This window comes from Colletotrichum truncatum, assembly GCF_014235925.2.
Source record: "Colletotrichum truncatum strain CMES1059 chromosome Unknown Contig_0010, whole genome shotgun sequence".
In the NCBI taxonomy this organism is placed as follows: domain Eukaryota; kingdom Fungi; phylum Ascomycota; class Sordariomycetes; order Glomerellales; family Glomerellaceae; genus Colletotrichum; species Colletotrichum truncatum.
The window spans coordinates 1,485,373-1,511,758 of record NW_027222407.1 but is presented as its reverse complement, the minus strand read 5'-3'; the positions used below and the strand labels follow the sequence as shown (position 1 = coordinate 1,511,758).

General features: G+C 50.3%; 6 protein-coding genes across 6 annotated transcripts; 2 read left to right on the top strand and 4 right to left on the bottom strand.

Moving 5' to 3' along the window:
• Nucleotides 1-164: 164 nt before the first annotated feature.
• Nucleotides 165-4,077, bottom strand: CTRU02_213851 (subtilisin-like serine protease pr1c; the record flags this gene model as incomplete). Its single annotated transcript, XM_070206140.1, has 11 exons — nt 165-1,103; nt 1,154-1,338; nt 1,393-1,817; nt 1,869-2,008; nt 2,058-2,137; nt 2,187-2,392; nt 2,758-2,814; nt 2,873-3,009; nt 3,066-3,190; nt 3,239-3,989; nt 4,045-4,077. The coding sequence occupies 11 exons, from the start codon at nt 4,075-4,077 to the stop codon at nt 165-167; spliced, it is 3,078 nt and encodes a 1,025-aa protein (XP_070060172.1).
• Nucleotides 4,078-9,703: 5,626 nt separating this feature from the next.
• Nucleotides 9,704-12,670, top strand: CTRU02_213850 (serine endopeptidase; the record flags this gene model as incomplete). The annotated part of the gene is made up of 5 exons (XM_036731108.1): nt 9,704-10,201; nt 10,264-10,595; nt 10,677-11,897; nt 11,948-12,172; nt 12,235-12,670. 5 exons carry the CDS (start codon nt 9,704-9,706, stop codon nt 12,668-12,670), a joined length of 2,712 nt encoding a protein of 903 aa, XP_036577193.1.
• A 4,581-nt stretch (nt 12,671-17,251) lies between these two features.
• On the bottom strand, nt 17,252-17,723 carry CTRU02_213849 (DUF636 domain protein; the record flags this gene model as incomplete). Its single annotated transcript, XM_036731107.1, has 2 exons — nt 17,252-17,593; nt 17,658-17,723. 2 exons carry the CDS (start codon nt 17,721-17,723, stop codon nt 17,252-17,254), a joined length of 408 nt encoding a protein of 135 aa, XP_036577192.1.
• Nucleotides 17,724-19,524: 1,801 nt separating this feature from the next.
• CTRU02_213848 (aromatic prenyltransferase (TdiB protein)) lies at nt 19,525-20,757 on the bottom strand (the record flags this gene model as incomplete). The annotated part of the gene is made up of 1 exon (XM_036731106.1): nt 19,525-20,757. The coding sequence occupies one exon, from the start codon at nt 20,755-20,757 to the stop codon at nt 19,525-19,527; it is 1,233 nt and encodes a 410-aa protein (XP_036577191.1).
• Nucleotides 20,758-21,949: 1,192 nt separating this feature from the next.
• CTRU02_213847 (FAD binding domain-containing protein) lies at nt 21,950-24,073 on the top strand (the record flags this gene model as incomplete). The annotated part of the gene is made up of 5 exons (XM_036731105.1): nt 21,950-22,690; nt 22,752-22,877; nt 22,941-23,392; nt 23,476-23,627; nt 23,691-24,073. 5 exons carry the CDS (start codon nt 21,950-21,952, stop codon nt 24,071-24,073), a joined length of 1,854 nt encoding a protein of 617 aa, XP_036577190.1.
• A 521-nt stretch (nt 24,074-24,594) lies between these two features.
• Nucleotides 24,595-25,623, bottom strand: CTRU02_213846 (zinc-dependent acohol dehydrogenase (reticulon-4-interacting protein 1); the record flags this gene model as incomplete). The annotated part of the gene is made up of 1 exon (XM_036731104.1): nt 24,595-25,623. The coding sequence occupies one exon, from the start codon at nt 25,621-25,623 to the stop codon at nt 24,595-24,597; it is 1,029 nt and encodes a 342-aa protein (XP_036577189.1).
• Between the last annotated feature and the right edge of the window lie 763 nt (nt 25,624-26,386).

Genomic DNA, 26,386 nt, shown 5'->3' with positions numbered 1-26,386 from the left:
CTGATATATATGTAAATGTGGTTTAAAACACTCAAGAATCCTCATAGCAACGTGATCAGTGTTGTAACTTTAATCTTGGAACCAGGCAGCTGGCGTTATGACACTAGCTGCTGCAGTCACTAGTGTGTGCTCATTGTCAAGTGGGCACTGGTGTTGAAGACTGTCTAACTTGGCACGGCGGTGTTGCTCCCAAAGCTAATGCTCGATGCTGTGATGCTAGGCCCCGAGGTACTCGTTACTTTCGTCGTGGACACGGCAGATGAGGTGGTAATGGCTGTCGAGGTCGAGCAAGCTGGATTATCGAGCACCGAGGCGAAGAAAGTCACCTCATAGCAGCCTTCATCGGTGGGTACCTGCGTAGAGACACGCACGAGTGGGCTGTTGCCGCCACACGCATAGAAAGTCTCACGGGCATTCGACTTGCACTCGAGCTTGCCACTACCCTCGGCAATATTGCACGTCAGGTAAGACCAAGGAGAATTTATACTGCTAGCCCTATACAGATAGATCAGGCTGTTGGCAATGGTATGCGCGGATGCCCAACGATCATTATCAACGCCAGGAAATCTGAACGCAACTTGACCCTCGTCGTTGATGGCTGCCTCGCTCGGGTTGACAGAGGTGCCGTCAGTGTCGATGCACAAGAAGTCATTATCGATGGCCACCTTGTACAGCGTTGGGCCGTTGCCGCGAGCTTGAATAGAGATGGGCCTTACATCCCCGCCACATGTCGCCAGGGGCGGCGGGACGGCGCTGGTTGTGGGCTCGGCACTGGTTGTGATGGAGACGGAGGTAGTGCTTGAGTTGCTCGGTTCCGCTGCCTTCATCGTGAACCACGGCGAGAGCTTCCACTGCCAGTCATCTAGCCTGCTGGGGTCTCCATAAGTGCGTAGAGTCCTCCCAAGCATTCTGTATTCTCCAGGAAGGACAGGACCACCGTGACTGTATGTCTGACCGGGGACGGCATATTGGCCGGACTCAATACGGGGATACTTGTAAACCGGGAAGTTGCTTTCGGCGCTGGCGGCGGAGCCATACCACTTATTTTGGCCTGGCACTGGTGGGTAGACCCAGTCGCTCGGCGTCCAGTCTCGAGCAACATACTGACATTCATTAGCACTCTCCGGAAGGACGCATCCTTAATGACACTAACATCAAAGCTGATCTCTTCCGTGGACCAGAGCACATTAAAGTACCCTAGCGGAACGGTACCGTATGGCTGAAGCACGTAGTGGTCACCATCCGCGAGCTGTCCCACTCCGTCGTAGTTTCTCATGAACAGAGGGGTTCCACGGTGCATTTCCCAAATATCGCACCAGTATAAAGAGCCCTTGATGCCTGCATTATGTTAAGTCAGTACAAGAACCATCTTGTAATGGATTAGGTCTTTACCCATATAGGTCACGCGGAGAGACTCCTTATCAGATGCAATCACGATTCCGCCGCCGTAAACAGGGAGTGTTGCGTTGCTTCCCACCGGCTCAGTGAACTGAATGGTGAGTTCCGATGTCGACCTTGGTCCTACTTTGATAGTCTCTGCAGAGAGAGAGACAGAGGCCTGGAAGTTCTTGTCCATCACTTCTGGCGGCTCGAGATTGGTCCAAGCATTGTTTTGCCTTTTGGGGTGCATTGTCGAGCCAGGTTCGTGGAAGATTCGGTACTCTACCTCTTTATCGCCACTGTTTGAGATTCTGATCACATGGGTGCTTTGGAAATGGTCGGTGTCGTTCAAGTTGATGTTGGCTGGTGAAACAGAAGTCTGGTAGTCCACCACCTTCACGGCATCGAGCAGACCTGCGCCGGCCATAGCAACGTTCCTAGGAAACGTTAGAGTAACTATTGACATGATGTGACAGCATTGATCTTACTCCTTGACTCCATTATTTTGATAGCCACCCACCGGGCTGCCACTGGCGATGATTCGTTCATGAGCCAAGCGGGCGCCGTCAGAGCCTAGGGTGGCACGTCCACCGCGTGAGGAGAAGTACAGCGCAGCCACACCGGCTACCTGATGGACAGTCATTGAATGGCCCGGTGATATTGGTAGCAATACTTACGTATGGGGTAGCCATGCTAGTTCCAGATAAGACCGCATATTTTCCCAGAGCCATAGGATATGTAGACAAGATGCCACCACCTGCACCACAAGTCAGAAAAGGTCATATAGAATAAAATGAAAGGCATACCTGGAGCAGAGATCTCTGGCTTCATGCGGGCGTCAAGGGTCGGACCCCATGATGAAAAGTTACTTATTGCGCCGCCACCATAAAAGTCAACAGGCACGGCAATCGGTTTTTCATTGGACACGAACTCATATGTCACGGAGACTCCACTCTTGTGCTTGTTCAAAAGCCATAATCCATCCTCGCGCGAGATGAGGGCAACTGCGAAGCTGAATCAGTGACAGATCGAAATGATGAAGGGAATGTGGTATGTGACTTACGATCTTGAGCCTGATTGGAGCCCTGGACTGGAATCTGAAGCGGGTACTCCCATGCCTTACCCTCACTATTATAGACAAAGAACCTGTTGCGATAGTTGGAATACGGAGTCGTGTGGCACTTCCAGCCACACGCCCGCCAGGCTGAGAGGCCCAAGCCTCCCAGACCCACGTGACAGGCCAAGGGGGAATATCCCCACCTTCTAGTCAACAACACCACTTTCAACTATCATGAACCATCGATTTAGAACCAATTTACTGTTATTTGTTATTTGACGAACGGAATTCCGTTTCACCCCCTGTGAAACCTACAGAACCACTTAACCTTGCCAAAGAGAATGATGTCCATTGTCCACCAGTTGCAATCACCACGGCTAAAATAAAATCAGCAAAATGTGGAGACTAAGTCGATCAAGAAAAGGCGAGACCTACGGCAGCAGTAGAATTTCGTCATCGGGGACCTTCGGAGCTGTGCTCCAGTCACAGGAGTCACGGGTTGTGTCATTGTAGAAGTGCGCCTTGACGGTTCCGTTGATTTTGAACTGGCTCTGCGACGCAGAGACGTATTTCTAGATAGAAAAATAATTAGCAGGGCAATCGTTTGAGGGGTCTTCAGATTACCTACAATCTCCCGGGAAGATCCATCACTTGCGTGTGCCACTACAGAGTGGCCGACCAAATCGGTGGCCGCGACACTACCGACAGTGGTAATCCCGAAGGCATTTCCAAGGTTGCTGGAGTAAAATGGGCCTGGGTTGAGTCAGTATGCGAGATCCATCTTGAACGAGGGAAACATACCGTTCTGGCCACTGTTACCAGCAGCTGCTGCGATGAATGTGCCAGCAGCTTGTATCTTGGACGCGACGATAGAGGTGGGAGTATAGGGGAAACCCTGAACCGATCCCAGAGAAGCGCTGATAATGTCGGCACCTTCATCGTGCGCGCGTAGAAAGGCGGCAATGATGTAGTCCTCTGAGGTGCTGGTTGAGCAGCCAAAAACCTTGTACATTCGAAGACGAGCATCGGGAGCAACACCAGGGTTATACCTATTGGTACTAGCGACGATACCAGATACGTGAGTGCCGTGGCCTTGGCAGTCCATGGGGTCCGCATCGGGCTGAGCAGCGACGTCCTTGCCGTTGTATGCGTCGCCCACAAGATCGTAGCCGCCCTCTACCTTGAAGCCGGGCCCGAAGCCGCCTCCAAGATCGGGGTGGTTGTAGTCAACACCACTGTCCACAAGTGCCACGACAACATCGCTGCCATTGATGCCTCTTGCATGAAGCTCATTGACCCTGGTCATAACATGCGGAGTCCACGGGGGGTTCTCACCCTCCTGGACAATTGCCTGTGTCTCGGGGATGGTGAAGATCCCAGCGGGCCAGACAGCCTGTACGCCAGTAATGTTCTCGACTTTCTTGACGGAGGTTGCATTCGTTTCTGGAAGTTCGAACGACATACCCCTGAATATCGCCGAATCGAAAGTGAGCACGGGCTGGGCGGTTGCGCCAACGGTCTCGCTGAATGAAGACATGACTCTTACCGTGTCCTGAAGAAAGACGTCAGGTTTGTACTTGGTACATGTAGAGAGGCGTTGAACTTACCATGGACCCATCGCGCTTGCGGAAACGCGACATTGCGGCATCGTCGAATTGAACGATGTATCTGTTCGTGAGAAACGATGGCTTCGTCGCACTCTCTACACCGGGTATGTTGCCATCAGGGAAGTCTCCTCTTCCTTGGGCGGCGGCTCCAACAAGCCAAAGGCAGGCCGCCGCAAACGAAACTAGTGAGATGAACCCCATGACCCAAGAATGCTACTTCGTCTGAGTCTGGCCTTGAGTAGGAGTAGGATTGACCAGAGTTTGAGCAACCCAGCCATGGTCTTATATGCGCACTTTCTTGGCCTTGACACGAACTGCCAGATTATCTTGGCACGGAATCATCATGCACAAATCACAAGCACTAAGCTCAATAGTCATCAGATTCCGGAAGCTGATAGCCACGTAAATGCAGTAAGCAGCTTATTGCCAAGTTATGGCCCCTGATTAAGTAGTGCAAAGCGGGTATTGGTCCACATAGTAGCGACACGGGATTCGCGAGCAGTAAACTAGCACAGGGGTCCAACAATGCACTCGATTCAGGGGTCCAAGCCACGCCATGCAATACATCTAATCTAATCTAATCAGATCTTTCCAATCATTGTAGTCCTTCTGAACCTGCTGGCTCTTCATGTTCGCGACGAGGCGCTGACGGCTTGTCGCTTCATAAGATACCTGTGATTATCCGTCTCACCCATCCTCACTGTAACAGGCTCCAGAGTGCACATTTTTTTTACTATCGATTAGATATCCCTTATATCCTTGCTCGCTGATGTTGACATTTCTTGCCAACATGATACTCATCTACTCACCCGGACACAGCTCATAAGAGCGCGCACACGCAGAGCCTTTGAAGCCTCCCCCACTCTAGGACCGTTCGTACCCATCTCAGTGGACCGCCCTCCGATTCTCGCAGGACAACGCTTGGTGAAGATTCTCGGTTGTCCTAGCCGTACTCCTCCTTCAGAGTTACCATATATAATTAGTGACTTTGTCCCACGGAACCATACTGGAGTACGAAAGATTATCAGCAGTATAGCTACGTCTCAATGTACCATTCTTCCGTGGAGCTTTTAGTAGCTAATATTTGATTATTAGAAACTAATATATCTTAAGGGCTGTATGTAGAGATTCTAATTCCCTACCTTAATGTGTCTTGCTATAAGGCTGTAAAGTATCATCTCATGAGTATGAACAAATGGCAGAAAACGGCAGTGCATCAACGATTTGGACGGATTCTCGCAGTATAGTGGAGATTCTTCGTGATGAGTTTCTAAGTTGCTTTTCTTGGAATTTGGTGGAATTATGGTGCAAAAAATAGAATCAGAAATTTGTGCTATCAACAGTTGGTGCCGTCCCTGAAGGTCAACGATCTGATTATTGTAACTCTGGAGGAGGTGTACTTCCAGCTTATCACAAAGTCCTCTACCATCAAGTGGAATTAGTCTCTCGGCGCTCGGCCGAGATCTCGGCAGGTCGCCTGAGTGGCGTCAACTAACGCCTTATTATGTGGGCGAAATCATCCACCCGCACGCTGCAGGTACATGTGGGTCTACATACAAGCTGATAGCTATTACTTGAGATCTGACACCACCCTGTATTAGGTATACAGTTATCCGCTGGCGCAGTCTGCATCAAGGACAACGCTTCTGCCTCGGTGTCAACCGGGAGGCAAAGCCCAAAGAAGGATCCGAGAAAAACCCTTCATGTTGCAAACATCTACTTCTTTTTTCCAGTTTTTTTGCCAAAGTCTCCACTATGGCCTTGCTTAATGCAAAAGAAGCAATGCACAAATCAGGCGATTCAATCGCATGAGTGATTTCCAATGTAAAGGCATCCCTGAAAGTAGTTGGGGGACTTCAAGTTGCATGCATTCCATGATCCTCCCAATTGGCTCGCGTATGCAGAACTGGGGAGTAGTAGCTCCTATTGATATAATAAAGATATCCACAACTCTACATCATGGACTATGGTCTCTCGTAATGTGTCTTATTTTGACCTGCATTTAGCCTATATATACCCCTGCTCTATAAAAGCCGCCCAACTGGATCCCTTGCTAAGTTTTCAAACCTAAATCACTCCGACCGAAAGTATACATCCCATAAGTGTAAGGGAATGTTAGATACAGCCGGATGCAATTTTCAAGCGATAACGATGTTGTCGTGATGGCTCCGGCTCTCCGGCCCCACTTTATGCGCCCCCTTCCGCGTAGTAACGTGGTAGATTCGCTCCGGCGACCGAGTTCTTAGACGATCTTCGCTACGCTCGCTTACTTAGGAAATACAAGTCATTTTGTTCCCAATTGAAGCCACTCATACCATAGCCTGCAACAACAGAGGATATGCATTTTCTAGTACATCAACACCAAGACAATGTAGTATCTAGAGAGCTAGTGGTTGAGGATGTGTTACTGAGGAAAGTGCTGGCTAAGCAGCTCAGGCTCCTTTGCTCTGAGGTGAAGCCACGGGGGCCATTTTTGAAGTTCCCTACTTTTTCATGAGTGACACCCCAAATTACTGCGACTTTGCATAAAACTGATAAGTGACTCAGTTATGCAGCAGCTTCGGCAGCTGCGGATGCTCGTCAATCCTTTTTTCCACCTTCCCATCGCGGAAGTGGCCCTGTTTGGACCTTTCGCACTAGACGGGATAGGCGGCATGGAAAAGACTCAACTAGCCCTTCTTCTTCAGTGAACCAAAAATCACCGGCAGCACACTCTGAATTGCTACAGTGACTTTTTTTTTTTTTTTTTTTAAGGTCCGTCACTTTCTCTCATGATCGCCGCTAGCTTGTATAGGCCTCACACGACAAAACTATCGAGGTTTAGAACACGACGTCAGGCTAGTGCCATCAAATATTAGAGGGCCACAGCGACTTGATCGGACTGATTGTTTACTCGCCAGCTTGCTGGCTATGTACAGGCCGCAGCCTTCAACCTTACCCTGTGCACTTTGCCCAACTGAGTGTAAGGCTACCAAGCCTCTGGCCTAACGCCTGGTGCATTTGGCTGTCCATAGGACGTCGAGTCCATGACCTTCAAGGGCGGCGACTCACACCTGAACGTAAGGTAGGCCATAAAGCTGGCATCGCTGTGGGATCCGTTGTGGGTGGTTTACTCCTTATTGGCGCGGCTGGATTCCTGTTCGTGCGCCGTCGACGCGCAGCAAACGCCAAGAAGGCCGTCCAGCCAGAGATGGTTGCCAAGATTCATTCAGGCTCCATGATCTCGAGTGAGGCATCTGTGTAATGTATTTCATAAAACACTCAAGACGTGAAGGGCAGCAAACGAGGGACCAAATTCAGTTGCTAGGAGCTGCTTGGGCCAACAGAAGACCTGTAGCTGCTAATAGTCATGATACATCTAGATGGCGAGAGATAGACGCGTTGATTGGGAACTTGGTCTTTTTTCCTTTTTTCTCCTATTCTTCTATTATCGGGAGCGCTCTTAGGAATTGTTTACGTATTTCGGCCCACTTAACTCAGCTCCAATGCGATGTAGATGGGTTTTCGACTCTATTGACAGGCGTCGGAGATGGTCTTCCGAATGTGCCAGCCTTCCTTTTGCAGGCTTTTCAATATACTTCATCGTTGTCCTCACTTCGCATACGCTGGCGCAGTCGGCGCAAGATTCGATGTAATTACAAAAGCCGCCATTAGCTGCTCTATTTATTCATCTGTTCTTCTGTCTGACATCTGGATACCATACAAGCTATCTTCAAGGCCACAATGCCATGGCTAGCAAACCTTACAGTAAGAGCGCCAGTTAACCGTAGTGCATTCCAAGGAAGACATGCGGTTCGAAAGCAAGATGGCTGCATCAAATTTGCTAACAACTTAATCATGTCGTGATAGTTGTGATGGATGGTAGCGGATATCTGGCCGTGTTATTGTATTCCCTTGACGTCCATGTCCAGCAAACACTGGCCATGGCTTGCGGCCGCAGTTGTGGCCGAGTAATCCTGCCTCTCTTGGTTTTTCAACTTATGAGGGTCTTTGTAGTTGCAAAAACCATGTATGGGTAAGCATCGAAGCTTATCCATCGTGCTAGCCGCCTAGATATCGAAACACGGGATTGAAAGTTGCTACGCAATGTTATGCCATATTCTCGCGTTCTTCACAAACTTGTTACTTAGATCGATACCTTATGGTGTATTTAGGACTCGTCGAACCTAGTCGGGTCATGTAAATTCATTTGCTCGAGCTACCATCATCAACAGCTCGTGACCATGACCCCTTGACGTGCTGGCGGTATGTGTCGTGACATCCCTATTCTTTGTGCTACCCGACGCATCTGAGAACTCGAAAGACCCCATATGCACGGTCTAAGAACGTTACTTCGGTGGACAACATCCGCTAACCATTTCAAGACGGTGTAGCCGACATCTCGGGGTTCCCGCGCTCCGACGAAGGGAGCCGCGGGTTTGCCCCCGGGGTCGCATGAGCAATCCTCGGCGGCTACTCCGGCGCTGCGGCGCTGGACGATACGCATTCGGAACGAAAGCCGAAGGGCAGTAGAGATATACGGCGTACCATAAGGTGATCGCAACCAAAGTAGACAAAATCGAACGAATCACCGCCGCGCAGCGGCCATGTTGTGAGTAAAACATGGGTTTGCAGCATAGCAGCAGGGGGTCTGGATTCTTGCCCGGGGGTTGTTATAGTGGCTTAGAAATCTAAAGGTTTACCGGGACCATTGATGTCAGTGTTCATCCGATTCTCGAGTGATAATCCCTGTGAGCTAAAATGGCTCAGTCAACATACATGCTTGTGGGTGCGCCAAGGCTTTTTCCATGATCAAAACTTCCCACTACATACGGTCACCAGGTTTTTCTCCCCAGTATATTCCATGTAAAAAGAAAAGCCTTGTCGAGAAGGTTCACTGACCTTTAAGGGCCTAACTCCACTAACAGTCATCGGGAACTTTTTACACCCGGTAGACATTCTATGTTGATTGGTAACTGGTAGAGGGGACTGTCGGCGCTGTGTTCCTTGCTTGGGGTGAAGGCCGAATATGCAGCGTATTCCTATGCAGGTCCCTCCACATCCGAAGCTCTTGCGCCAAAGCCAGCCTCCCTCTATCCTTTCCTTTTTTCCTATCGCAGTATAGGCTTTTGCATTGGTTTAGGGCATCCCTGTCGTTTAGGGTGTTTGCGGGTGGGAGCCGGCCCCACGCGCCACGGACAGGGACATGTGGATGAGGGTCAAGATGAGGTATCAGGGCCCTTTAGGTAATCATTACATCCTGCATGCGGACTTTAATTTCGAAGTCTAGTCTCTAAATGGATTTGAACTATAGCTAAACTAGGTATTCAATCTTTAGCCTTATGGACAATCAGATGATCTGATAAGATTATCTGAGCCACTGGTAGGCCCACTGGCGAGTGTAGGTCATTGGCAAATGGCCAATATCATCACCTCTCTTCGTAAAGTCATAAGATCCCTGGGCTAATGTCTTCGTCTGTGAATGCTCAAGATACTATTCACAGACTCCGCCCGAAGTGGCATTCCGATATCGCAATTGCAGAATGGGTGGCTGCACGCTGCGTTACTAGTTTGTTTCTGGCTCAAGCCGTGATGCATCAATAGTGTTTAAATAACACCATCAACCGCCCACATTGACGCATATGGCTGGCAAGATCTATAAGCTTTCTACACCATAATTATGAGAGGTCTTTGCGTTCTCGGTCTGTTTCTTTCCCTTACCGGGTCTAGTACCGCCTTACAGCGCCGCCAGGATGGCGCCATCAGGGATGACGAATCTTCAAAGGCCGTGAAAAGCCGGTTTATCTTCGAATTTGCCCCAGACGTCAACAGTAAGACCAACACTGACAAACTTGAGGCACAGCTGGCCGGCTCTAAAGTACACAAGGTATTCGATACAGGCATCTTCAAGGGTGCGAGCATCGACACTGAAGATGATGTCGACGTGTTGAAAGCCGCGGGCCAGCTGAGCGGCGTGATCAATGTTTGGCCTGCCCTTCAAGTGAAGCTCTCAGAGCCCTCATCGGATTCGTTGCCTCAGCTTTCTAACTTGGAGAGCGTCGGGGATTACAGTGTCCACCACATGACGGGGGTCGACAAATTGCATGAAGCCGGTATATTGGGAAAGGGTGCTGTTATTGCAATCGTGGACACGGGTATTGATTATAAGCACCCTGCAGTGAGTAATATCGCTCAGCCCGTCGAAGGCGTAAGGTTGCATGCTGACTTCGAAATATCTAGCTCGGCGGTGGGTTTGGCCCTGGTTTCAAAGTAGCCGGCGGCAGGGACTTCGTGGGTAATGGTAATTGGCCCCAGCAAGGAGAAAAAGAGCCAGATGACGATCCTATGGACCAGAAGGGCCACGGCACGCATGTCGCCGGCATTGCTGCGGGAAATCGGGGATGGTTCAAGGGCGTCGCTCCAGAGGCAACCATCCTTGCTTACAAGGTTTTCAGCAACAGCGGCCTAACTGACGAAGAGGTCCTCATCGAAGCGTTCATACAGGCATTTGAAGATGGCGCTGATGTTATTACCGCCAGTATTGGATGGGAATACAATTGGTCCAACAGCGCGTAAGTCTTGCTCTCTGCGTCGCTTGAGGCAGGGCTGAGAGCCTTCATCGGAGAGGAAAGTGACTAACGATCTATGCACAGCTGGGCTATGGTTGCTTCACGACTTGTCGAGCAAGGAGTGGTCTGCACTATCGCAACTGGCAATGACGGTCGTGTCGGTCCCTTCTACAGTTCCAGCGGCTCCAGCGGCAAGTATGTAACAGCTGTGGCATCGGTCGACCCCGACGTCATTGCAGCCATTCCCTTTACAGCCATCACCATCAAGGACGGAGTGGCTTCGGAAACCGTAGTTGGGTATCGTCCAGCCGCCTATGGCGGTGTCTTTGATCCAAAAATCAAGAACATGACAGTGTATCATATTCCAAAAGAGATGTGGACGGCCTGCTCTCGCCTACCACCTCAGCGCAATCTTTCTAATGTTGTGGTACTGACTTCACGATCGATCGAGTGCGATTACGGCTCGCAAACGTACTACATGCAGCTCCAGGGCGCTAAGGGCATTATCTTTTACAACAGTGACGAAAGAGAGCTCGAAGACCCGAGTGCCGTTGATGGTGTTAAGATTGGACATATCGACCAGCCTAGCGGCGAAGCTCTTGTCAAGGCGATCTCTGACGGTTCCACCATAGCTTTCAGCTTCCCTGAGTTTGGGGGATATGTCACGATGCATGAACCCACAGGGGGTGTGGCTAGTGTCTTCACATCATGGGGTCCCACCTTTGAACTTGAACAGAAGCCTGATATTGGGGCGCCCGGGCGGTCAATTGTAAGCACCTATCTCGACGGCGGCTGGAAGATGTTGAGCGGCACGTCCATGGCCACTCCGTACGTCGCTGGAGTTGCGGCTCTCTATGTGAGCAAACATGGGGGCCGCAAGCAACACGGTGCTGGTTTTGGAGTTCAGCTCACAGCCCGTCTTATTTCCTCTGGTAAGACGTTACCCTGGGCAGTTGGTTCCAGACACTTTGCGTCTACCGCAAAAGTAGGCAATGGCCTGATCAACGCCTGGAAGGTCGTTAATTATGATACTTCGCTCAGCTTTGCGAAGTGGCAGCTCAACGATACCAGGCACTTCAGCCGTTACCATGACGTTGATATTACCAACAATGGTGAAAAAGAGGTCACGTACTCATTTGAGCTGGAGCCTGCTGCTGGATTTATGGCCTTTGAGCGCAACCGTGACGTCTATCGCTACGCGCCTGGGGTTGCAGAAGGCATGCCAGAGCCGCGCCAGATGATTCCTGATGTAAGAATGCCAGCGGGTACCTTCAGCGTCAAGCCCGGACAGACGAGAAAGGCGGAGTATGTTACACTTAACTTTTGAAGCCGAAGTATGGCTAACGTAAAAGTAGATGGATTTTCACTCTGCCCACCGGCGATATCGACGACAAATCCCTGCCTGTGTACAGCGGTAAGATGCTCATCAAGGGTGACAACGGCGAGCAGCTCTCTGTACCTTACGTCGGTCTGGCTGGTGATCTGAAACGGTCCATCGGAAATCAGAATGACATATGGTGGTTGACTAAACCTCATTTTGTGACTGGTGTCGGGTGGACGCCCGTCAAAGACAAGCCAAAGTAAGTATCTTCCCACCCAGGTCCAGTGCTCATTATCACTCGTATGACTGACTACTTGGCAGCTGGACCTTTAATCTGGCCCTTGGAATACAAGACTTCCCCCGACTCTTGATGACTCCCACCTTCGGGACCCCTCTCATTCGATGGGATATCTACGAGGCCGAGTGGCAAGAACACAGATGGTCGTATCCTCCCGTGGTCGGGGAGAACGGCTTCATTGGAACCGCAACAACTTACCGAAACGCCGATAGCCTTGTACCTTTTGATCCAGAGTCTGAGAACGCGTCGGACGTAGTTCCGGCCGTGAAACAATGGCAGGTTCGGGACCACATGCGAGATTTCTGGTGGTTTGGACAACTCGCCAATGGGTCTCACATTATACCCGGCAACTACACGATGCGTGCTGCTATGCTGCTGCCGTTTGGGAACCCAAAGGCTTCTGACAACTGGGTTATTGTAGAGTCGCCTCAAATTCAAATTCTACCTAAGACGGCTTAATTTAACAGTACAAAGGATGTTTGGCTACGACTAGATGCCTTGTACTAGACTGCTTAGAGGGAGCTGTAAAAGAAAACTTTTATACCCAACTTATTCCTATTTATACTCTATGACTAGCTGGTATTTCTTCTTTATAATTACCTAAAAAGGCAGTAATCATTAGCGAATAGTTTCTAAATATATACTAACTATCTTATATAGTACTCTTATTTTACTTCCTCCTAGCTACCCACCGCATGTAATAGTTCTATGAGATGGTAGTATAAAACCTATTTCTACTTTATTACTTTATACAACTATTTCAACCTAACCCTTAACATTAGTACGCCTTGTTAGCCTATAACCTACGACCTGTTAAATAGTTTACAGCCTAACCTTCTATTAGCAGACCCATCGTCACTCAAAGCTGGTTGTAACAGCGTATGGTAATTTCAATGGAATGGTTGGTCTTCAATATGGTGAGTAGATGTGACCCCATTGAATCAATGGCTTGATTACTGTTCAGTGATGATTTGAAGAAATACTGTGTTATGTTCTATCGATAACTTTTCGTGAGCAGGAACGAAACCTTCCTTGACGTCACTAATCAGGTCAATACCATCAACTTAAGGGTGAGCATAGGTATTGAATATGCGTTATAGGCTTCTGTTGTTCTAGATATCATCTTCCAGTCTGAGAGTGGATTTAACTTGCATAATTCCAGTACTTGATGGGTTTCAGACCGTCATACTAGTATGGACTTCCGAACAGATATTGGCTAACGCAATGCTATGCATTATCGTGATGCAATTTTTCAAATTAGACAAGAATTCCATATACACTCATTTCTGCTTACTTCTTCGGAAGCGAGAGTAACTCTCTGAATGGTTCAATCATATGTCTATATGTTGGTCTTCAACTGAAGTTTTTTCGAGATCTCTTTCTTCTGAACCTGTAATGAGTTCCTGGGATCTGAATTGACAACCTCTGCATAGTATGAGATGATTTGATAGAAGAATGCTGATTGATGCACTTCACTTTCGCTGGTTGAATATCTCTGGATCTAATCTGGACGGGGTCATAGTGGAAAGATAGGATAAATAAGTTTTATAGAAATCCTCTGCTATTCTGGTTCTTTGACTATGGCCTAAACTGATGTTGAAGATGTTGTTGATCTTGCCCCTCCTCTGTGAGTGGCGATGTCCTTCCCACAAACAAAAGAGATGTCCTTCCGACAAAGAAAAGAAGAGAAAAGCCCGGATTAAATTCTCCCCAGAGGGAGTGTGACTAGGGAACCCATACGGTTGGTTGCCCATCCCACTACAGTACTTTGTTTAAAAAGAGAACTTAAGATATTCAACTAGTCAGTTATATCTATTATAGCCCTAATGCTCATTAAGATGAAACTAATTGTTTGTACAAGTAAAAAGTAACATAACAGTTAATTAAAACAATCTTAATAGTTGCTACAGCTACCTATAGATAGACTACCTAGAGTAGGGCCGAGATACAAGCCAAGCTAACTCCATTTCGAATTCTCCAGTAGGTGGATGGTGTCCACGTCCGTCTACAAGCCTATAGGTTGCAGCATCTGCTGATGAAATTCCAAGTACTAATGAATCAGTTGCCCTTGAAATAATTGTTCGTCTTAAGGGAGGGCCTCCTCGGCGACGTATGTGAGTTGAAGGCTGCTCCTTCGACTAGGTTTATCGCTCTAATGCGGATTATGGCGTGGACAAAGCCAAAGTGATCAGATATGGGAGTCTAGACTGTAGAAAGGTGCAAGTTACCGAACTTTAACTAAGAAGGAGGAAAACCTTCTAAAGTTAATATTGATTTCTGGCAATAGGGTATTAGTAACGTAATCTACTTAAACCTTTTCCCTTGCTATCTGCTTTAGGGGTATTTGTGAGAACACTTGTAGATCAACACTATTATCATTTGCAGCTCGTGCATTACTCTTGGGATCCACTCCCCCCTTCACCTGTGCCATTCCTTGCCTTCATATTAATCACTACGAATGACATATTTATCATCATCTATACTCTCAACCTATATTGAGCTTCTGGGAGCCAAGATGATAACAACCTATATAACTTGGCATACTTTAATGGAGATTACATGACTTATGCACTTTCTAGTCTATGCCCACGAAAGTGTTGCTACTCAGTTATCGCAAAGTCAGTTTCTTGTTTAAGTTGTAAAGCTGAGTGAGTATTGTTTGGGGTACCTATATAATTGACATCCACTCACTCAAACGTCACATACGACCATACCCATTGGAAAACTCGGGATCCCGTCCGCTCTCCCATAGATAAGCCAATGAGGGCCGGATTAGTAGTTGGGTCGGTGACGACCAGCGAATACCTGGTGTTGTATGTTTTTGAACTTTTGTCAACACGGCTTAACCACCTTTGTCTGGTCTTTCTTTTTCCATTTTCTTTTTGTGCTGCTGCGCGTTCACATGACAGAAAGGTTTGGGTATATCACAACTGCCGGAAATACCAATAAATACATTACTTGTCTTACAAAATGTTTCTCGGTGTCAGTGTCTTTTGATGGACACAACTTACTTATTCTCCAACCTACAATACTTTCTTTGAACTCGTGTATTGAGGGCTCTACTTGGACATAGTTTGCTTTGCATGAGAATCTCTCAGACGCGGTCATCTACTCTTCGGTGATTATTATTTTAAACAGCAAACGCTTCCATCGTCCCCGACCCATAAACTACAGACTTGGGCCCATAAATTATCGCGGCCAGCCTAATTCCTTACACAACTCGTTAGATACTCCAACAGTATTGGCTCGCATAATGCATTGAGGGCGAGTTTGAAACAGGATGACGGAATTACCAAAGTATGAAGTTCTGCTTTAAAAGCACTTGCCCGTGTAATATTCTGGAAATTGATGGCCCCCCATTAGTTTAGAATAGCAGAGCGTTAACATTCAATCCGCCTTTTCAGTTTCCGTGCCAAGTTTTGCTGGTAGACTACTAATCCATTCCAATGACTGGTACTAGAACGCGATACATCAACCGTTTTGAAAGAGTTGACCGCATCATCTCTGAGGCTGCCGAGATCACATGCGGTGCCATCAATTCACCGAGCATAAGATTGTAGGGTTGCGTTTAGGCCATGCGGTGTGTTATGGTCATAGGACACTTGCAACTTTGGTGTTAGTGATAGCCTACGGAAAATAAGGATTATCAAATTCTGGAATTCATGGCGTTACCTCCAATGCAAGATAAATGAGAGTCGACATTCAGGCCTCCGCCAATTTCTTAATAAGACGGTGCAGAACTGACTGGAACACGGCGACCCCTTTTAGCATACTGTAGCGACTTGGCCTGTGTCTTTTTAATAGACTTTCCCCATTCTTATATTCCTTTAGGAGCTCGGACGAGTCTGAAAGTGTGAGTATGGTATAGGATGGGGTTACCAATCGTAGGTCTGTAGTAATGGCGATGGACACCCGTGTTTCCGTTATTGGCTTTGCAATACTTACATGAAGCCCAGCAATTTGAATCTTGTGCCGGCAAAGAGACATTCCCTCAGGATGCTCGTCATATTCTGGTTCAGCGGCTGGCGTTGAGAAAAGTGATGGAAAAGGAAGGTGGAACTGTAGATGAGCCGCATTGTTCTTCACAAAGCACCACCTTGTCCATGGGATATTAGGCCACAGATCTGCATATGTTCTGATAAAAGCCATGGTGCATTTTGCCAGGGCTGGTGAATGAGCTCCATACCCAGAGACCGCTTGGGTGAACACAAGGGCAGTCAATGACACGTCCATGACGGGCTCCTGTGGACAAATCAGCCTGGAAGTATTAGTAGCGTGATCTCGCGGTAAAATAGGTCAGATCGCCTCACCAATTTCTCCCAGACATCTTGCAATATTCAGGGCCGTGAGCCAGTGACCCCTGATCAATGGAACCATCTTCTTCCTGATACTTCCAAAACACTCGCTCCGGCAATTGTTGCTGGTGTGAAAGCTCGTTCAAAACTATGCATGCAACCCTAGAAAAGCCCCAATCCCCTTCAAGGTGACCGGGGTCTCCGAGGATACAGGCAGGCATTCCACTTGGCCACTGCGTTAACAGCTTTTCTATATTTAGCTTGTCAAACCTTTGCCAAATAGCATTATTCGGGCCTTCTTCACTTTCCATCAAAGGCAATTCAACTCGTGAGATCATAGAACCATACAAGCCCAATGCCTGTAAGGAAAGAACGTTAGGTGGATTCAGGTCTAACGGCGGGCGCTCTCGGCGACACCCAAAACTACCCACGGGTCTAATATGGGCTACCCAAACTTGGGTACCCATGGGTAGTTTCCATTCCTAACTACGTGTTGCACTAAGTAAATATAGATTAGGAAATTGCTCCTGAAAAGTATTGTTTATATTACATACTTGAATATTTACCTACTAATAGATACTAACAGAAATAAGTAGAAGCCTTATTCAGCTATGTTGTTATTAGATAGTGTATTTATACCTATAGATATAAGGTATACTCCGATATACCTTCCTCCTATTTCTCTCCAGCCTATCTACAAGTACTCTTCCCGACTTAGGTTAGGTTACAGTAGAGTTTACTATCTTTAGTCCATCTCTTTCTTTTGATCGGCGTTGGGGATAGCGGACAGCCAGCCTAGTCTGCGAGAGACGAAGATTTCCGACATAGGATGAGGGTTGTTTTGGTCCTTCGAGTCATTGAAAGTTCCAGCTTTAAGGCACATAAGTCCTGGAGTTGCCGGGGTATTACTCCACAGAGTTACACCACAGTCACCACAGAAGTGATTTGTGACTAAATTTCCACTATTCGCAGTAGTTTTGAATGTCTTGGTTTCACCAGTAATTTTGACGGTATTTTGTGGGACCATCCAGTTGAAGCTAAACGCACTTCCAGATATTTTGCGACAATCATTGCAGTGACATACAACCTGTTTATAATGTTAGTTGTATGCTGAGTCCAAGAGCTTCAAAGAAGGATCAGATTAGTCTTACAGTGGCCAAGGGATCGCCTGAAATCTCGACCTTGATGTTGCCGCAAACACACTCACTGGTAGGCATGATGACGACTAGTTCGGACAGGTTGGTGAATCAGACAAGAGCAATAGGAGATTGGTCACAGAAAATGAGTTGATCTCGTCTACAGTAACTTGTAGTGAGCTTTGGGTGATTTCTTACCTTTTATAAACTTTTGAGAGCATTGTGTTATTATTAATGTTCAGTGTCTCTAGTGACTTTAGCATTAAACATGGTTGTGTGTTGCAAGCGAGACTGGGCCCTGGTTGGTTGGTCCAGTTGCGCCTTGACATGCGTATCCGACAGGTTATGTTTTGTTGAAGTGCCAGTGCATATTTAGACCTCAACTCAAATTGGCACACATCACGAGGGTAGCCAACCATTTGTTCGCCAACGTCCACAAAGGTTATCTCCTGATAAGATGGTGCCTAAACAAAGAGGCAATTCACGGCAGCGTGAAGCATTATGTGGGTGGTCTCATATGTCTTTATGGGTGTACTGACTCCACCGGAGGTAGTGTAGTTTTCATAGGTACTTTACATGACAGTCTAATCAATAAGAAGTTATTGTGGTGGTAGCTTTGCTCCATGAAACGATGAATTCAACTGTAAGATTCTGCGGGCAAACGGTGTTTTCGGGAAAACTAGACATCGTAATTGCAAGTAATTTACGAGCCAAATCTTCAGAACGTTGTCATTGAAGAAGGACTAGTGCTGCATACCATTTCATTTTCTTTTTTAACGCCTATAGTTCTTTAGTAATTTAAATGTATTTACATCTGCTAGCCTTTAGATATTGTTTGTAAATTAGAGTCGTACATTTTGTTACAAAGGCTTTAACTAATTGTTATGTTGTTCAAAGATTAATATACAGAATAACTGATTTTATTACTTGTAGCTCACTCACTATTAATATAAACCCACTTTTTATTAGCTACCTTTGATAACTAGGGTGTTACGACCCGTTGGACATGGTCGCCAACACGACCCCGCCTGGATCCCGGCGGCTAACGCAGGGCATATGTAACCCAGCCGGACAGGTGTAACCAGGGATCCTCGGAACGGAAGAACTATGGACAAGTCACGTGGCCTCGGGGATAACGCGGGGTAAGGACAACCCGGGCTGGATATGTTGGATATGTCAGATATCCAACCGATCCCCGGATATGTTGGATATGTCAAATATCCAACCGATCCCCGGATATGTTGGATATGTCAAATATCCAACATAGCCAAGATAAGGAGGACCGTTCAGGACTTGTATATAGGATGGACTCGAGCCGGGCTCGAGGACAGACTTCCATAGCTCTTCAGCAATCAACTTTGTGATTACCCTAACCGGTACTTTCAGCTATACCTAAGTGACGACTACTCTACGACTCTTGTTGAGGCCTTGACTGATCACCAAGACCTTTGAAGATCTACGATCTATTCGACCAGGACCACGGAACGACTGTTACTACTCTCAATCCCTGGCTTACTGTTAACACAAACCCACTGTCAGTTAGCTGGCCGTAACATAGGGATAGCCGATCTGTTATTCAAATCAGGTGACAAATCGTATATTCGAGTACGTCATTCCTTAGAAACATAGAAACACTACGCCCATGCCCAGAACCTACATCAAATAAGCAAGTAACACCTCACCCTCTCTGAAGGACCTAAATAAAGAAGCAGGGCACACTATACGAAGTGGCATGCGGCCCTTTCCGGGGCGAGTAATCGTACCCAAAGTAGGTCATCAATCCGTCTCCATCCATGTTTCTCTTCGGACTAGAGTGCAGAGAGTCATTCATGTTAGCAAAACCCGCAATCAGGTTAGGAAATCTCCATGAGTTGGTGTCAACCTACACGGAGTTGGCTGCCGCCTGACAGCCCTTCACATACGTCTCAGCAGCATCGCCCATCCCCAGCTCCTTCAAGATGGCCGCGAAGTTCGCCACGGCGCCCCAATCGCTGCTCTGGTAGTTACTCCACGGACAGTACGGCCTAACCCTTACGACCCCGTCCTTCAGGGCTTTCGACAGCGTAATCGCCACCACTATGCCCTTGTGGAACGTGGCTGGAGTTTTCGGCTTCTTGTCCTGCTCCTCTTTCAAGCCGTCCTCCTCATCGATGACGTGGTGCCACCAACGATCAATGTCGCCCAGCATCTGCCGCGTCTGCTCGTCATCCAGCCTTCCGCCCCGCGTGACAAAGTATTTCACGCACGCGCGGCTCACATTGTCGATGCGCACGTACACCTTGATCCGCGCCGTCGCCGGGTCGCAGCAGTCGATGCCAACCATGTCCACGAAGTGCGGGTACTTACACTCCTTCAGAAACTCCTCCAGCTGAAGGATCTGGCCCTCGAGCTCTTGACCGTACGGCTCCAGCCCGCGGATCGTCTCCACCGCGAGGTCGTCGGTCGACCGGCCCGTGGCAAAGTGCTTGAAAACGGGTAGAAAGTACGCCTTGAACAGCGCTCTGGAGCCTTCAAGATCGTACCCCAGGAACACCTGGCACGGGATCTTGACGTCTGCGTGCTGCTTCATGGCCTCCTTCGCGGCCGCCGCGTCGGCGTGGTGGCGGTGCATCATCCACGCGTCGCGGAACTGGCGGAACCATCGAAGGTCAACGTCGGGGGAGTGCTTCTCCACGAGGGGGAGCACCTCATCGTCAAGGTTGCTGGACCCGAAGGGATCTTCCTCCGTGCCGGCGCGGGCGCCCATCGGTTGGAAGATGTAGCGGATGCTGCTGCCCTTCGGGGTGAACTTCCATGACATTTCAAAAGGAGAGCCGGCTGGCTTGAGAGCGTGCTGCACGACCGACGGGGGACCGAAGGAGGGGATCACGACGTCCCGCAGAATGGTCAGGTGACCGGCAATGTCGCTGTCGGAGTAGCATCCGGACGCGTTCAACCAGGAGAGCATGAAGGGCGCGAAGTGATCCCACCAGAAGCGGTGGTCTGAGTTAGTGGGTGGGCTAGGAATGCTGACGCGCAGCAGCGCGTCACCGCTCAGGGGGGAGTGTCCTGGCCTACCCGCCGCCGAAAAGCCATGCTCGCCGGCGCGGCCTGGGACAGAGGCAGTGGCTTGCATTGCTGTGGTGCTCAACCAAGCTTAGGGTTGGGGTTTACTTTGGGTTTGCGTGTGGCGAAGCTGCGGTCACAAGGAGGAAGAAAGTGTCTGGAGACGATGTTGTAGTGAACGCAAGTGTTTGCAGAGCGCTCTCACTTGCGGAAAAGACGAGAAAGGGGTGTGACTAGGTCGGATTTTGAATGGGTTACAATACAAGATACAATATATAGACACGCCTGTGTGCAATTCCCGCCATTTTATAACCTGTTCGGTATAAGAGTACTACGGCCGCTCGCATACCTCCATCAACTCTCTCGGTCTGTCCCCAACGGGAAATCACTGATGCTATTAGAGCAAGGATCCCGCTTCTTGCAGTGCGAAAATATTCTACCCAGTATGGAAAACCGATGAGAAAGTAAAGCAATTCGCACTCACCCAGTACGATATCATGCCCAGGTTCTCTGATCCGATGCGAAACTGAGGTTCCCATTGCCTCTTGCCAAGCCGGCCAAACAAGAGTCTTTTCGCTTGCAAAACTTTGGGGGACACAGGGCCAAAATAGCCTCAAAGAAATAAACTCAACGTTTGACGACATCGCCAGCGGCAAGTTGGCCGCTTTTGTCATTATTCCGTAGGCCGAGGAATCTATCCACAGAGTTCACGGTATCCGAGGGGCAAAGCATATTCCAAGTAGCAAACTGCCAAGCTGCTGTCGTGCTTCTCTGGGGTCTACTAACTACCTAGAGATTGACCAGTCCATGTGTTGCCGTCAGCGACACCCGGGTTACGATAGCAAGGTTTCGTTAACGGTCTGCCAGGAGCCGTTCCTGCACTGGCGGGAAACTATATCACAAAGTCCAATAAGATTAAGTGCTCAAACTTAAGAGACATAGTAGTCGAGGAGTCGGTGATTCGGAGTAGCACGCGCGGACCTACCGACTGCTATTAGATGTGAAACATTCAGAATGAGACTAGAGGTGGCTTGCGACGAAGCGAGAAAAAACCCATGACACATTCGATTCTGTCCAGCAAAAGGCTGGGAGAGGATTTAGCATTTATAGACGCTGGGGAGCAGATAGCAAACAACCCTGCTTCAGTTGCCTTCCCAGACGGTGAATCACAACATATGCCATTGCTCCTGAGGACCATCAACAAGGTTCAACCATTTTAATTCAGATACTTCCAATAATTGCAAACAGTTCGCGGCGCCACAATGTCCGCCCCAACCGTCATCGCTTCCGACGGGCCACCGGCTGGCCCTCCCACCAAGTCGCTATCCACTCTCCTCCCTCCCCGGATTCTCCCCCCTGGCGTCGAGCAGGACTTGTTCCACGTCTTCGCCCAGCGGGTTGTTTCCGTCGTCGGGCCCTCCAACCTCGAGATCATCACCGCGGACACGCCGCTGGAGAATGACGACTTCGGCGAGACCTGCTTCAAGTACGACCGCTACCGGTCCGCCGACAACGAGGCTCTCTTGGTCGGCTGCGCCGTCGTGCACCCGCGGCACGTCTCCGACGTCAAGGCCGTGCTCGCGCTCTGCAACTCCTTCAAAGTCCCGCTGTGGCCCATCTCCGCCGGCCGAAACCTCGCGTACGGGGGCGCGGCCCCACGCGTGCCCGGCAGCCTTGTCATGCGGCTGGGAACGCACATGAACCGGATCCTCGAGGTCGACACGGCGCACTTTACCTGCGTGGTGGAACCCGGGGTGACGTACCAGCAGCTGCACGACCACTTGAAGGAGAGGGGGCTGCTGGACAAGGTCAGGCTGGACACGCCCGAGGTGCCTTGGGGGAGCATGATTGGGAACGCGCTGGACCGGGGCGGGGGCGCGACGCCGTACGGGGACCACTGGGGCACGCACTCCGGGATGGAGGTTGTGATGCCGGACGGGGACGTGGTGAGGACAGGGATGGGGGCGATGAGCAGCCCGGAGGGAAGACGGGAGGCGGCGGAGGTGAGAACGGCCCCGGACCGGACTGCTTTCTTTTAAGCCGGTGCTAACACTCAAGTATCAGGGCGTATCCCCCGAGGACCAGACGCCGAATTCGTGCTGGTCACTCTTCCCGTACGGTTTTGGGCCCATCAACGACGGGCTGTTCAGCCAGGGCAGCATCGGCATCGTCACCAAGATGGGCTTCTGGGTAAGCCAAAACCACCCCTCCCCCAAAATATGAGATGCACAATTACGGCTAACACACCCTTAGCTGATGCCCAGCTTCCCCGGCGTCACCCCATTCATGGTGACGTACGCCCGCGACGAAGATATCCAAGCCGCCGTCGAGATCGTTGGCAAGTTGCGAATGCACCACGTACTCGCACATGCCTGCTCCATCCGATACGTCACGCTCGACGGGGCCTTCTACTCGTCGCGAGCGACCTACACCGACTCGTCCAAGGACGTCATCTTGACCAGGGAAGAACTCGACGCCATGTGCGCGCGCAACAAGCTCGGCCGGTGGAACTTCACCGGATGTGTGTATGGCCCGCCCAAGATACGCGAGCTCACCATGCAGCTCATCCGCGAGGAGATCACCAAGCCGGAGGGCAGCAAGCTGTACACGTTGGAGGATAGGACGGAGAGGCCGAGTATGCTGCATGCACGGGCACCGAACATGGAGGGCCTGTGCAACACGGATCAGCAGAATTGGCTCAAGCAGTGAGTGGGCGGGCTCTCGTATTGTGTGCTTGGGGGTCTTGAGGAGAACCCGGAAACTGACGGCTGACAATGAAATCTAACAGGTGGATGCCCAACGCCGCCCACATCCTCTTCATGCCCGTGTCCCGCATCGACGGCGGCTCTGCGATGGAGCAGTTCAAGCTGGCCAAGAAGCTCTTTGCCGAGTACAAGATGGATTATTTCGGGCACATGGTTATGTACCACCGGGACATGCGTACGCTTCCATCTTCCATCGTCCCCCCTTGTCACCTCCCAGACACTGACACTCCGAGAACAGACAACGTCTCCTGCATCGTCTACGACTCCGAGGACGTTGCCATGCGGGGCCGTGCCTGGGCACTGGCCCGTCGCCTGATCGATGAGTGGCAGGCGCACGGCTGGGGTGAGATGCGCACGCACATCGGGCTGCACGACCAAGTGGCGGCGTCGTACGACTTCAATGATCGGGCGATGCTGCGGCTGAATGAGAAGGTGAAGTCAATTTTTGACCCGAACGGGATCATTGCGCCGGGTAAGAGCGGGATCTGGCCACAGGGATATGATAGGAGCAGGTGGCTGATGGGTAAGGAGTACATTCACGGGTTTCCTGGGGTGGAGGCGGATGTGTTCGAGAAGGCCAAGGCGGGTGCGCATGCGACGAACGGTAGCAAGTTGAAGTGATTATGTGTAGCGGATAGGGTGTTTAAAGAGCAGTTCGTGAGCAGTTCGTGAGAGGGTTCTCGCTCGTTTTGTGTACAGGAAACGTATTCATCTCGTTTATGTAGGGTGCAATTCTACTTGTTAGGCAATGTCCATGTCAAGTTCAACTTATCCCACCGGGTCTTCATTAACAGTGACTGAGTTAATGCAACTGCTAACTTGGTTAATACTTTTCTTTCTCTTCTAGCACCCAAGTCTACATATAGAGTAAACGCTTTATAGGTATGATAGGTATGAGTTCTGGGAACGAGACAGGAGATAGAAAGTATGTCTGTCTATGTCCAATTCTCGTGAACCATTTGTTCCTAATGGAGAGTGTCTTATACTTGAGTTGTTTCAACTTGTTATTTTTATTTAACAGTATCCCTATTACTCAACATCTCACAAAGACTGCGAAGGAACAAGGCGGCATCCGACGTACCAGACGCATTTGGTGGGCGCCGCATATAATCAGCAGTGAAATGACTGTGTCCAGCCAAAACCTACTTTGCATCCGGTCCCTTCACCACCAGACACCCCGTCGTCCTGCCGGTCCTCAACTTCTCATACGCCTTTGGGGCGTCTTCAAACTTGTACGTCTCCGACACCACCGCCCTGATGTCCCCGTCGGCCGCCCACCTCCCCAGCGTCACCAGATCCGCATGCTTTGTCTGCATCCCCATGAACTGCCACTTTCGGCTACCGCCCCCCAGCCGGGACGGCCGCAGAGCCCTCCCTGCCGTGCTCATCATGTCCCGCAGCGTCAGCCCCGCGCCCACCTGCACGAAGCGGCCCGCCGGCAAAAGGTACTCGTCGGCGGCCTTGTACAGGTCCGGCGGCTCGCGCCCGACGTTGTCCAGGGCGAGCTTGAACTTGGGGCCCTTGGCCTTGAGCGCCTCGCTGACGTCCACCTCGGTGTAGTCCAGCACCTCGTCCGCCCCCAACGAGCGACACAGCTCCGCGTTGCGCCCCGAGCAGCTGGCCACCACGCGACACCCCAGCGTGCGGGCGATCTGGATCGCGAACGTGCCCACCCCGCCGCTGCCGCCGTTGATGAAGACCCAGTCGCCCGGCGCGACGTGCGGGTTGATGGCTTGGTAGGCCGTCTGCGCCGCCACGCCCAGACAAGCTGCGCTGTCGAGCGTGAGCGCGCCCGCCGGGGACGGCACGGGCGCGCAGCCGTCTCGAGTGGCCACGACGTACTCGCCGAGCGAGCCGTGGCGCCTGGCCGGTGACGCCCAGCCGTAGACGGGCTGGCCGACGGTGAACTCGCCGGCGTCCCTGATGGCGTCGCCCAATCCGGTGATGGTGCCAGAAAAGTCGGTGCCGGGCGTGGCGGGCAGCGAGACGGCCAGCCGCCAGAGCAGGCCGAGCCCCTCGGGGAACTTGTAGTCGGCCGGGTTGGGCGACATGGCGTGGACCTTGACGAGAATGTCTTCGGGGCCGAGGGCAGGAGGCAGGGGAGCGTCGGCGACAAGGCGCATGCGGGCTTCCAGGCCGCCCGCGACAGAGTCGTAGAGCCAGGCCTGCATGGTGTTGATGTTGATGAGGGAAGGGGTGAGAATGGAATCAAGTTTGTTGCGGCGCAAGTTGGGAGCAAAGCTCAGCCCGGCGGAAGCAAGACGTGAGAATCTAGCAAAAGCTGTGAGGTTCACCTCTGCAGCGGACAAACATCTTGGGTGGGTGGTTCACGATGGGTATGTGCATGGCCACGCCCTAACAAGATAAGTCGGCACTCACCAGACAAACATCCAGCATCGGCAAATATGCCGTAACTGGAACCGTAACCGCACAGCTCGACTGATCTCACGGCACTGGCTCCGACATTCTTCGTTGCCGGCTGACGTATGTTTGAGCCCGGAGCTCGGAGCACTCATGGGCAAAACATACGCAACCGCCACACATCACACACACACACACACACACACACACACACACACACACACACACACACACACACACACACACACATACACACACACGCGCGCGCGCGCGCGCGCGCTTCCAAAGCTTGCACTTCCCCATCCTGCAGTCCGTCATCCCAAACTATAAAGGTGGTAGGGCTGCTCCGCCGTGCCGATCTGTAAACATCAGACAAACCTTACGTGAACCTCGACTCGTCCCAACACCTTTTGACGTTGTCAAACCGTCCCATGATACAGCACACCACCCGCCCAGACCGCCCAGAGCTTCGCCGACTCAGCCCTTCCCCCACATTGTATTACCTTTTCTCGAGTCTCACAGTAGCACCCTTCGGTTAACAATTCCGTCGTACCATTGTACCAGGCAAAAGTA